This window comes from Fukomys damarensis, unplaced genomic scaffold (genome assembly GCF_012274545.1).
Source record: "Fukomys damarensis isolate Sample0158 unplaced genomic scaffold, DMR_v1.0_HiC HiC_scaffold_73763, whole genome shotgun sequence".
Classification (NCBI taxonomy): domain Eukaryota; kingdom Metazoa; phylum Chordata; class Mammalia; order Rodentia; family Bathyergidae; genus Fukomys; species Fukomys damarensis.
Window position 1 is genome coordinate 12,702 of NW_022974675.1, and position 12,299 is coordinate 25,000.

At 41.1% G+C, this 12,299-nt stretch overlaps 1 protein-coding gene across 1 annotated transcript in view; it reads left to right on the plus strand.

The window, feature by feature from the left end:
- LOC117285002 (merlin) overlaps positions 1-12,294 on the plus strand; it is a gene marked incomplete at its 3' end in the record, with an annotated part of 17,022 nt that extends 4,728 nt beyond the window's left edge. Inside the window, exons 3-5 of the mRNA XM_033760707.1 lie at positions 1,267-1,350; positions 11,345-11,413; positions 12,247-12,294. Coding sequence (XP_033616598.1) covers positions 1,267-1,350; positions 11,345-11,413; positions 12,247-12,294 — 201 coding nt within the window. The remainder of the gene's footprint in view (positions 1-1,266; positions 1,351-11,344; positions 11,414-12,246) is intronic.
- Positions 12,295-12,299: the final 5 nt, after the last annotated feature.

The window sequence follows — 12,299 nt, forward strand, 5'->3', positions numbered from 1 at the left end:
ACCTGACACATATATATAAAAATAATGGCTATATATATATATATATATATATATATATATATATATACACACATACATACATATGCGTGCCACATATATAGTAAATTTCTTTCCAAATTTTTCAGGTCAAAGGGCAGCCCTTTACATTTTTCCATAGTATAGCTGCTTTTTTGTTCCTTTGAAAAGAAGCCAAGGGATTTGAAAGTTGCACAGCTTCAGAATATCTCAGGTTTCATTTTCTCTGTAAGGATGTGAAATCAGCTTTAAAACATAGGAAGAGTTTTTGTGTGTAGATGAACCCACACAAAGATCTCCTGGGTCCCAGAATGTCTTAGCATTATAGAAATGACTTTCCCCTAAGCACTTGGAAGCAGTGCCTATCCCTCATGTGACTCTGGCTTGATTTTCTTTCACACTGAAATGTTTGAGTGTTTTTGCGACTGAACAAGGCAAATTTACTACTTTTGTGAATGTGGTGACTGTTGACATCTGTGAAGAGAGTTGTCTTTCCTGTGGTGTTTGTTTCAGTGCCCCCACTTCACGAGGCTCTCTTGCCTCTCTGTCTGGAGGATCACATGCTGCACCATTCTAAGAAATTAAGTGCAATGAGATATGTTAATTCACCATTATGGCTTACGAATTATATTTCCTGGACCTCATGTGTGCTTAAAAGTTGAATCAATCAAATTTTATTACTTCCTTTTTCCTTAGAGCAGCACGTTGAAAATGATGGCTTTTTTCTGCAGTCATAATTCAGTGGCCTTGGTGGCTTTTGTCTTGTGTATAGATTTCAAAGTAGACTCCATTTCCTCCAGTGCTGTGAGTGCTTAGCTGGGACCAAGCACTCATGACAGTTCTCAAGTTCACAGCTCTCTGTCACAGCCCAGATGTCAGTCTGTTGTTACCGTGAAGATCGTGTTTACTCCTCATCCTTGACCATGAAGAGGAGAGATGAGGAGGTTTTTGTTTCTCAATATAGTACAGGGTTTCTCATACGCTAGGCATGTGCTATACCCCTGAGCAACACCCCCAGCCCCAAAAGAGGAGCTATTATACATCATCATCTCTTCAGAATCTTCCCAGTGACTGAACTCTTAGCCGGTCTGCAGCAGTTTAAAAAAAAAAAAATTGTCCCCTTTGTCAGAGAATCATTAACAGGTTGCTTTGGCAGCTCTCATTTAGAACACCCTGCAGCCATCTGCTGGGACCAGCCTGTGTGGCTTGCTTCCACGCACAGTTTCATGCCTCCCTCATTGCCTCTTTCAGGTGAAGAAGCAGATTTTAGAGGAAAAGATCTACTGCCCTCCTGAGGCTTCGGTGCTCCTGGCTTCTTACGCTGTCCAGGCCAAGGTAGGTGCACAAAAGAAATATGGCTTCTTTCTGGATATTAACTGTGGCAAAGAATGGCTTCTGTCTTCTGTTTCTTTGGAGTTTTGGACTTCGAGAAGACTTGTCCCTGAAACTGAGATTTGTGGACTGGGGGGAATCTCCCGTCACATTCCTAACTTTTGTATAATCGTGTGTGTGTGTGTGTGTGTGTGTGTGTATGTACAAATGATGTGTATTGTATCATTCTAATGAATTAGAATTCATTCTAAGTGAATTCATTCAGATTGATGAATTTTTTATGAAATCTTATATACACGTGACTTATTCCATTCATTGTGCCAACCTTTTATTGTATTAACCAGGATAAATAAATTTGTGCTCTCTAATTATAGCCAAAAATAATCCTTTAGGTTATAAGTCCCAGGTCTTGGGAGGCTAAGGCAGAAGAATCAAACCCAGCCTGGGTAACTTAGGGATTTAGTAAGACTCTGTGTCAAAATAAAAAAAGCTGAAGATGTAGCTCAGGGTGAAGGCCTTGGGTTCAATCCCAACTACTGGCCAGTTCCTTCTTCTACACTCATGTTTTGAGAGCTTTCTGCCATGTGTGTGGGAACCCCACTGTGCCTCCCTCGCCCCTGAAGGGCTTGTGCCCTATGCGTATGACCCAACACTATTGGTGCTCGGTTGAGCCATCTTATGAGCTGAAAAAATCATTCATTTTAATTAAATGCAGACCAGAGAGGTGGTGGGAGAAGAATGTATCACTGAACGCCCCCTCCTCATGCTTTACATTACTGGAGATCAAACCCATGTATGCAAGCTTTATGTATGCTAGACAAGTACTTTGCTACCGAGCTACATTCCCAGTCCTTTTTTTTTTTTGTACCAGGGATCAAACTTGGGACCTTTCTCTTGCAAGGCAGGTGGTGGCATCACTGAGCTAAACCCCTGGCTCTACCCGTCCTTTTTTGGCTGGGGGATAGGGTCTTACTAAGTTGTCTAGTCTGGTCTTGAATTTAAGATCCTCCTGCATCAGCCTCTTGAGTAGACGTGGCCACTATTCATGGAGCCAGACCAGGGTGATATATGTTCCCTCAGATTTCCCGCCTGATGACAGAACTCCTTGTCTTGGTCTCCCTACTTCCTTCCATTCACTGAAGTGTATAAGAAGATATCCCTAAAAGTTAAAACACTCTGATGACTTGTGATTATAATCATTTCAGCTATTTTTCTTTTTCATTACTGGCATTAATAAAGCTATCCTTGAAGTGTTAGAAAAATGAGTAAAATGGGCTGTGGAATTAGCTCGGTAGCTCTGGGCTTGCGAGTAGGCCTAAGTTCGATCCCTGGTGCTGCCAAAAAAAAAAAAAAAAAATCTTTTTAGCTCACTCTTAGGTGGGTTAGTACAATTTCACATCAAAGCAAGGAAGTAACTAACTTATCATTTGTGTGTGGCGGTGAAAGAACTATGTTGTATACACTGGTCAGACTAATAGAAACACCACTGTCACCGGGCGTGGTAGCGCACACCCTGTAATCCCGGCACTGGGAGGCTGAGGCAGGAGGATCGCTGTGAGTTCGAGACCAGCCTGGGCTACATAGTGAGTTCCAGGTCAGTCTCAACTACATAGTGAGACCCTGTCTCAAAAAAAAAAAGAAGCACCAGTGTCGCCTTAATCATTTGATGAGTTGTCTGATATTTGCTTAGCATTCACCAGGCGTGGGGCATGGAGTTTATTAACTATGGTAGATTCAGCACTGAAGCAAGTGTACGCCCTCAGCAGTTGTCCCATGGTCATTTTGGCACCTTGGATAAAGCTGTTGGGACGGAAATTATGGCTTTGTGATTACATTTTGTGCCTTTCCCATTTTATTTCCTGAAAAATGACTAATTGAGAAAATAGAAAATGGGACTTGATTCAACTAAGACATATGCTTCATTTTAAGTTTTGATCAAGAATATTAGTAACAGGAAAAATGTGTCCTTTCAGTCAGTATCTCCATGGTATGATGAAGCAATCACTGTCACCTTCTTTAAATCCGGGCACTTCCTTTTCACATGCTTTCTTCCCGCTGAGAAGGGGCCCATGCTCTCAAGGACACTAGGTATCTTAATTTCAAAGGCTACATTTTCTTTGTATGGATTTTGGGCCACAAATTCAAAGGCCACCTGTGGGGGGAAAAAATCACTTCAGGGAACCAGCAGATGTTTGCTTCAACAGATCTCACTGTAGGAAAGCCCTACTAACTCGGAGATGAAAGGGATTCTCAGATAGCATATGGAGTTCACATGGAGGTGGATGTTCTAACTATGTCTTCCGGTGTCAATTTTAAGGATCTTACAAATAAAGGTAATCTCTTGCTTAAAAAGCCTCCATTTGGGAAACTAAGGTTTACTGTAACATGTTTCAATTTCTAGGACTTCTGGCTAGTAATAAAAGAATATTTCTGATCATAATATTAATAAAAGGTTATGTGTCCATAGTGTTTAATAGCGTTACAAGAATATTTCATGCAATTCTTGCTGTAGTGTTTTGTGGAGGCCAAGGTTAGAGAGTTTATACCTGTTCTACAGATGAGGAATTTAAGGCTCAGAGAGGATCAATAATTTGTTCAAAGTCACAATATTTTTATGTTAATTCTGTTTTTATGGAATATATAACGCACTCTTTTTTTTTTTGGTGCTGTTGGGGATTGAACCCAGGGCCGTGCACATGCTAGGCGGTGTTCTGATTTATATCCCCAGTCCTGTACCACACTTTTTTTTTTCTCTTAAGGATTTTCTTTTAATAACAAAACATTTATTTATTCATTTATGGTACCAGGGATTGAAGTTGGGCCCTTGTGCTTGCGAGGCAGGCGGCAGAACTACTGAGCTAAATCCCTGGTCCTATTAATATATTTGAGACATACACAATGATAACACTCATCACAGGGGACACATTTCTCTCTCTCTCTCTCTCTCTCTCTCTCTCTCTCTGTCTGTCCCTCCCTCCCTCTCTCTCTCTCCTTTTTTACGTACCAGGGATTGAACTTGGGTCCTTGTACTTGCAAGGCTGGCAGCGGAACCACTGAGCTAAATCCCTGGCCCAGGGGAGACACTTCTTGATGGAGAGAATTTGAGTGGAATGGGACAGTGGAACCAGGTTGGGGACTTGGTGTCCTGCTTTTCTGAGGCAGCATTTTGCTCTGTGAACTATCTAGTGAGAGGGAGGTCTGTGGAGATCAAGCAGTACCTTTCATTGAGTTCCAGTTTCACTTTTATAATCACAGTAGGCCTAGCTTTACAGTAAGTCCTGCTAGTTCCTTCATTCTGTGCAGCTTGTTTTCTTTCATAACCTTTTGAATAGGAAGGAATTTTAGAAATATGGAGGGGAAACTGGGTTGAGCTCATTAACACATGGAATGTAATTATGTGCAAATGTAGTTATTACAGTATTCCTGCTCTTTAGACCATATAGACACAGCTAATTCCAAAGCATAAAGAAACAATTACACTCAAAGTATAAATACAAATATTAATCACATGGCTCAGTTAACAAGAACCATACTTCTTTGTTGGAATTTGGGTTATATTGGAATCGAACGTGTATGGGCAGGGCTTTTTGGTCCAGTCACATGATACACAAAACCATCTTGAAGTGTTTAAGCCACCTGTTGGATTTCATATTGACAATTTGGTGTTTGATGTTAACAGTGTTTGGTGTTAAACATGATTTTGACAAGGACCTGAGTTCGATCCCTGGTTAAAAAAAAAAAAAAGACTTGAGAGAGAGTGGTGTATAATGAATCTTTCAATGCTGTTTCCAGATTCCAACCCTTCAGAAGAAAGAGAAGAGTGGTGGGAGAAAAGACTTAGTATTTCTTTTCTTTTCTTTTCTTTTCTTTTTTTTTTTTTTTGGTGCCAGGGATCGAACTCGGGCCCTTGTTGATGCGAGGCAGGCAGCGGAACCACTGAGCTACATCCCCAGCCCTAGGGTCTATATTTTAGACTGTGTCTTTGATGAATGTGTGAAGGACAGATTGGGAAACACAGAGGCGCATTAGAAGGCTGAGGTAATCGTCCGAGTGAGAGACTGAGAGTCACACCTCTCATAGTGGTGGGTTGGATGGGAAGAGATGGACGCCACCTGCATCGCAAGCACAAGGACCCAAGTTCTATTCCCGGTACCAAAAAAAAAAAAAAATTTCCAGAAGGTAAAAATTGTTTAAATGGTGCTGTCTTCTATGTATCCTTTTTTTCCTACGTATATCTTTTTACAACTTTTGTCTGTATTAGCATCAATTTTGAGATGTATTCATGTTATATGTATAGATGTAGCTCATTGATTTTTAACTGCTATATGGTAGCCACTCATAAATAACTCAGAGTTTATCCAGTCTCCTGAGGGGGAGGTCAGTTGTTTCTACATTTTCTTCTTTTATAATCAGTGTTTTACTGAATGTGCAAAGGTTTTTTTCCCCATGAGGTAGATTTCTAGAAGTTCACGTGTGGGTAGAGTATTGACAAAAGATACATACCTAAATACAAAAAGCTCTTCAAGTTTATAGGAGAAATACAAAGAAAAGTGGACACAAAGCATAGGAACAGACATTTTATAGACTATGAGGATGGCCTGTAAATATAGAAAGATGTTCAAACTCACTAGTATCCAGGAAAAAGAAAAATTAAAGCAATAATCGAGTCACATTTCATATTGATTGATTGTTTTTGTTTCTTCGGTTACCAGGGATCAAACTCAGGACCTTGAGCTTTCGAGACAGGCATGGCACTACTGATCTAAAGCCCCAGCAGATTGATTGGTTTTTTGAGACAGAGGCTCACTATGTAGTTCAGGCTGTCCTTGAATTTACTATGTAGCCCAGGCTCGCCTCGAACTTGCAGTGATCCTCCTGCCTCAGCCTCCTGAGTGATGGGATTATAGGCGTGCGCCACCACAACCAGATAAGATCATATTTTAAGTGTAGAAAATTGGCAGGGATTAAGAAATTGGATGAAATATTATGGGAGCTCATTTGCTTGTTGGAAACACAGTCAATTGACCTAGTGTGGAGGAGTGAGTAAAAATGAAGAGAAGTATCCGAGGACCCCTAACATTCCTTCTGGGTGGCCGCTCTGGGCTTTTAGTATATTCAGAATGTTGTACAGCCCTCAGCGCTATGTAATTCCGGAACATTTCCATCATCCCCAAAAGGAATCCCATCCCCACCAGCAGTCACTCTTATTTTCTTCCAGTCCTCTGCCAACCACTACCCTGATTTCTGTCTCTAAAGTCTTGCCTGTTGTGGACATTTAATGTAAACAGAATCATATCGTATATAGCTCCTGCAAATCATGTGCTTTCCATTTAAGACTGTCAGGAAACAGAGCACTCCCACCTCCGCCACCTTAGTCTTTTAAGGCCATGAATTATTTAAATATATCTTTTTTTTTAGCACCATTTTTTTGGGGGGAGTACTGGGGATCGAACTCAGGACCTTGAGCTTACAAGGCCAATGGCAGAACCACTGAGCTAAATCTGCAGCCCTTAAATATATCTTTATTAGTGGATATTTAGAGTTTTTTTTTATTTCTGTTGTTTTTCTATTGTTTAAAAAGATGCACTTAAAAAAAAAATAGATGGGGATTTAGCTCAGTGGTTCCACTGCCTGCCTCGCAAGTGCAAGGACCTGAGTTAGATCCCCAGTAGCAAAAGAAAAAAGAAAAAAAGAAACACTTAAAAAAAGATGCATTTTACATCTCTGTACAGTATATGTCTCTTCGAGCACATATGAATATTTCCATATGATAGATACCAATAAATGGCATGACTGAGTTGAAGGTTGAGTATTTAAAATCTAGCTAATATTAAGGAAAATCATATACCATATGATTTTATTTATATGGAATGTACATATCAGGCAAGTATACAGAGAGAAAGAAGATTAGTGGTTTCCACCGGACAAGAAGAAAAAGAAATTAGGAGTTCAGGATTTTTTTTTTTGAAAGTGATGAGAAATGTTCTGAATTAGGTAGTGGTGATTGTGTAACATGCTGAGTATACTAAAAGCCATTGGATTATACATTTAAGATGGCAAATTATATGGATATAAATTTTATTTCAAAAAGATTCAAATAGATATGGCCAAAGAACCCTCCCTAAGTATTGTCCTAATTTAACTTCCAACAACAGTATGTGATACCTATTTTTGCACATCTTCTCCAACAGTGGATACTATCAGTCTTTTAAATTTTTGCTAATCTAATAGAAAAATAGATTTTAGGAAAATTTGCATTAGCTCGCTTGCCGTCGGGGCTAGGCATCTTTTCATAGATTTACTGGCCATTTGTCTTTTCTCTGTGAATGAACTTCTTGTGGCTTGCTCCTTTTTCTGCTGTATTGTTTATGTTTTCCGACTGATAATAGGAACTCCATTTATTGGGTGTTAATCTTTTGTCCATTTTTACATATCAGGCTTGTTAGTCTTTTCCTTTGTGTTTGTTGTGACTTTTAGAATGGCTTCACCAACCATTATTTTCCACATCCTCTCTGTTTTGTTCTGGTGTTTTTATGGCTTTTTATTTATAGGTTTAAGCTTTTGATCCATCTGGGATTTAGTGACTGTAGGTGGTAGGGATCTATATTCTGTATACATACTAAGCAAATCCTATTCAAAGCATTTGATCTAATTTTCCATCCATATAAACAGAGGAAATTGCTTAATATCCAGAAGGAGTCTCTGCTTAATTTGTGAATTGACTCCAAGGGCTGAATGTGGCTCAGTGGCAGAGTGCTTGCCTAGCATGTTTGAGGCTCTGAGTTTGGTCCCCAGGAGCAAAGAAAGAGAGGGAAAAGGAAAAGAAAAAGAGAACTGGCTCCAAGAGACTTTTCAATGGTGAGCCTCCTTCTCGAATTTAAATTTAATTGTGTTCATATCAGGGGCAGATCCAGGTTTTGTGAGGCCTGAGGTTTATCAATTTAGGAGCTGGAATACCAAATTATGAATATAAAATTAGGCACAGGCCCGTGCAGATTCAGAGACCCGAAATCCAAGCTTTCTTACAGCAAAGATGCCCTGGATCAGAATGCGCCTGTTACATAAAAGGATGAGGAATAGCTATCCATCTGTCGAGTGGTCTGACTTTCTTTCTATTTACCACTGCCACAACTTTAAGATCTTTTTTTTTCTTTCTTTGTTTTTTAAAGAGACATCTAAGAGCAGACACAGACACCAAGGTGGCTTTAATGCTGTGAATGGACTTAGTCCAGTAGGGAAGTTGTTTCAGCGGCGTCTCTGCTACCTCTGCATTGCTCAGATGTAATGGATTTGATCAATGGAGTAGCTAGGTGCTCCGTGTAATTTAATAGTGGGGATCATTAATCTTGCAAGCCTTGGGAACCTGAATTTACAACTTTAACTTTGCATATGTGCTTACTTTTGCATTAAAGTTTGGTTGGCATTGTTAAAAAGTTTGCAAATGCAGCTAGGGCTTTCTTTTGCATCCTACCCCTCTAAAAACTAGGGAGAGGCAACAGTGACTAGAGCCATCCCAAATAACGCAGAGGACACCGTTACAGTAACTATAGCTGACTTTCACCTGGAAACACACACTCCTGAGCTCCCCCTTCAAGATCTTCCACGTCTCCTGCTCTCATTTGACACATAAGAGGACAGACTTGGAGATCGCGGTAGTTACTTTTCTCTCATTGTTGAGAAAAAATGCCTGACACCCGAAGTCAAAGGGGAAAGGGTTTATTAGCTTGCAGTTTATAGAGGTTTCAGTCCATAATCAGCTGGCTCCAAGCTACAGTGGCATGTGGCAGAGGGGCGCCACAGAGGAGAGACAGTTTGTGGTGGCCACACAGTATCAGAAACCACAAGAGAAATGAGCAGTGTCTTTCTGCCCCTTTTATCTTGCTGAGACCTCTCGGGGCGGTAGCACTCACACCCTTAATCCTAGTGCTCTTGGGCCTAACCTCTCTTTGAATCAATCACACTGTCTAGATTCAGCCACCTCCAAAATAGCCTCTGACCACATGAGGCTTTGGGGGGACATCTAGACACAAACCATAACAGAGATCTTTTGATATCTGGTTGTATATGTCAAAGATCACTCAGAAACTTTGCATGTGTTCTTTCATTTAATCCCTAGAAGAATCCTGTTAAGTTAATTACTGTTACACCCATGTTATAGAAGAGAAAACCAAGACCCAAAACTTTCCAGGGTCATATAGCTATTAATTAAAAAGAGCTAGGGGCCCAGGATTTAGCTCAGTGGTGCCACTGCCTGCCTTTCAAGTGTAAGATCCCAAGTTCGATCTCTGTACCAAAAAACAAAACAACAACAAAAGACAGCTGGAGTGGAACCTCTGCCCCCAGAACCTCCTTCCTGAGTTCTGCAGCTGCTGTACTACATGGTTGTTGGGAATCAAACTCAGCACCTTTGTCATGCTGGGCAAGTGCTCTGCCACCAAGCCATACCCCAACCTCCTGTAGATTTTCAAATAAAGGCCTACACAGGATTACAAAAACTTGTGGCATATATAAAAATTTTAAACTTGAAAACTTCCTTTACCACACCGAAAATAATACAGTTCTGCTACTTTAAAGATAATTACGACATTCATAAGAGATATTAATTCACAGAGCTTTTACTGTCAGAGTGTTAAGGGAATGAAGCACAGTTTAAAGTTGACAGTGAATCTCTCCTTTCAATCCCATATCTGTGGTGTGGTGGACAAGTCCCTTTGGGAACAGGAGCCTACTGCTGGGATAACCCAGTTTGGTGGGAATAGAGCCAATAGCCTTGTGCCTGACCTGTCTTTTCCTGTCTTTTGCTTTTCCAATGTCGGTGGCTAAAAGGATAAATGATGATTATACTAAAATACCACCCCTCCTTGTTTTTGGTAAAAAGAAAAGCCATTGAGTCAATGCTGATCGATACAATCACTGGCTTTGATTTTATATTCTGTGTGTTTCACAGTTAGTCTGTTTTCATATATTCTCTTTATCTCCTTCTCTTCTTTCCTCTCCTCCTCTCTCTCTTCTTTTTCCCCCTCCCTTCCTCCCTCCTTAGGTCTCTCCATCAAACCCAGGACTTTACACAACATAGGCCAGTGCTCTACACTAAGCCAACCCCCAGCCCCGTTCTATTGTTTTTGATGATTTTCTGAAAAATGAAAAAAAGGGAGTGATTTTTAAAATTAAAGAAATAGATTTCTAAGTCATTGTTCTTGGAAGAACGAATTAAAATGCGGGGACTATTTCCAGCCCTTCTAGTAACTTGTTCTGCAGCTTTTGCAAAACCAGTTAACCTTTCTTGATCCGTACAGTACAAGTGGTAGAGTTAACATCATCTTTTTCTACAGAATTTTTCAAAAGCTATGAGTGAAAGGCATTAAAAAATACTGCCTATGTTATTCCTTGTTCCCACCTTTCAGTCCAGCTCCAGTTTCCAGCCATTTAGAAGCAGTTGTTAATCACAACTTTCTCCCAGTTGTGTTTTGTTGTTTCCGTTCAAAAGCTAATGTTTTGAAGTGACTGCTTTCTCTGAGGGTTAGAAAACAGGGCTACATTTCCATACCAATATCATATTCTTATTACCACATCACCCATCCATGTTTTAGGGGTTTTGCAACTTTGTTCATAGATATAATCAGCTTTGTATTTGCATTCAAGGATAACCAACCGCAAGGCTGAAATCTTTGTTTTGAAATCTTGACTTGTCATCAGAATTGAATTGCTCCCCAGAGCAGGGAGGAGCGACGGAGACCGAGTCACCTCTCCTTCGGGAGCGGCAATAGTCTGTTTATTTATGTATTTATGTATTTATTTTTTTGGTTTTTTGAGACAGGGTCTCACTATGTAGTTGAGACTGACCTGGAACTCACTATGTAGCCCAGGCTGGTCTGGAACTCACAGTGATCCTCCTGCCTCAGCCTCCAGAATGCTGGGATTATAGGCGTGCGCCACCACACCCAGCCCTTTAGTCTTTTGAATCTCAATTGCCTGCTGTCCTTTCTTTTCCTTTCAGTACGGTGACTATGACCCCTCTGTGCACAAGCTGGGATTTTTGGCCCAAGAGGAATTGCTTCCAAAAAGGGTGAGAAATTAAATTTTGAGGAAAAACATAGCAGAGATGTGACCCGAGGGAAGCTAACTGAAGGGCTTCTAGACGTAGGAAGCAAGCATATTTTCACAAGTATTTGTAATAAATCTTGGGTAAAGCATAGAGATCTTTGGTAAGCATGCTGAAAAGCAAAGGTTCGTGGAGTTAATGCAGAGTTGCCAGCATGAGCACGGCCTGTCAGTATTTCTCTCGTGTGGCGAGAGTTCTTTAAAGGTGATTGAGTGGCACTGATTCCCAGGGAGACGTGTGGAATGCTGTGTGCTCAGCCCCGGGAACTGAGTGTCTGTAGCAGCCAGAGGTGGATGGAGATGAGCGGGGGTGGGCCTTGTGGTGTGTGACCCTCGGCCTCATTCATCTCGTTCATTAGCCACAGTAGCGGGCCCTCCCTCCCTTTTGCTGCTTCTGATTTTATGGCCCCAGTCATCTGTCCCTGGGTAATAAAGACCTGCTTCTCACCTCTCCCGCCTTTACCTGCCCTTCAGTGACTTCTTTGAAGGGGAAGGCGGGGGTTAGAAAGCACCGCTCCCCTGCCAGCGGTGGTCTCTGATGTACAGTTCAGGCAGAGGGGGGTCGCCACCAACCCAGCGGTGCTCCCAGACTTGAGGACCCCTGCAGTTTCCAGGCTGCTCCTTCAGTGGAATGGTGCCTGTTTACACACCCACCTCTGCGTGTGACTCTCCCTGTGTGCGGCTTTTTAAAAATAGCTTGGACTGTTTTGTGAAAATGATGCATAATTATGAAAATGGCAGACAATACCCAAACTTACTTGTGTGTGGGTTTTTATGTTGCTCTCTCTTTTTGGGTAGGTAATAAATCTGTATCAGATGACTCCGGAGATGTGGGAGGAAAGAATTACTGC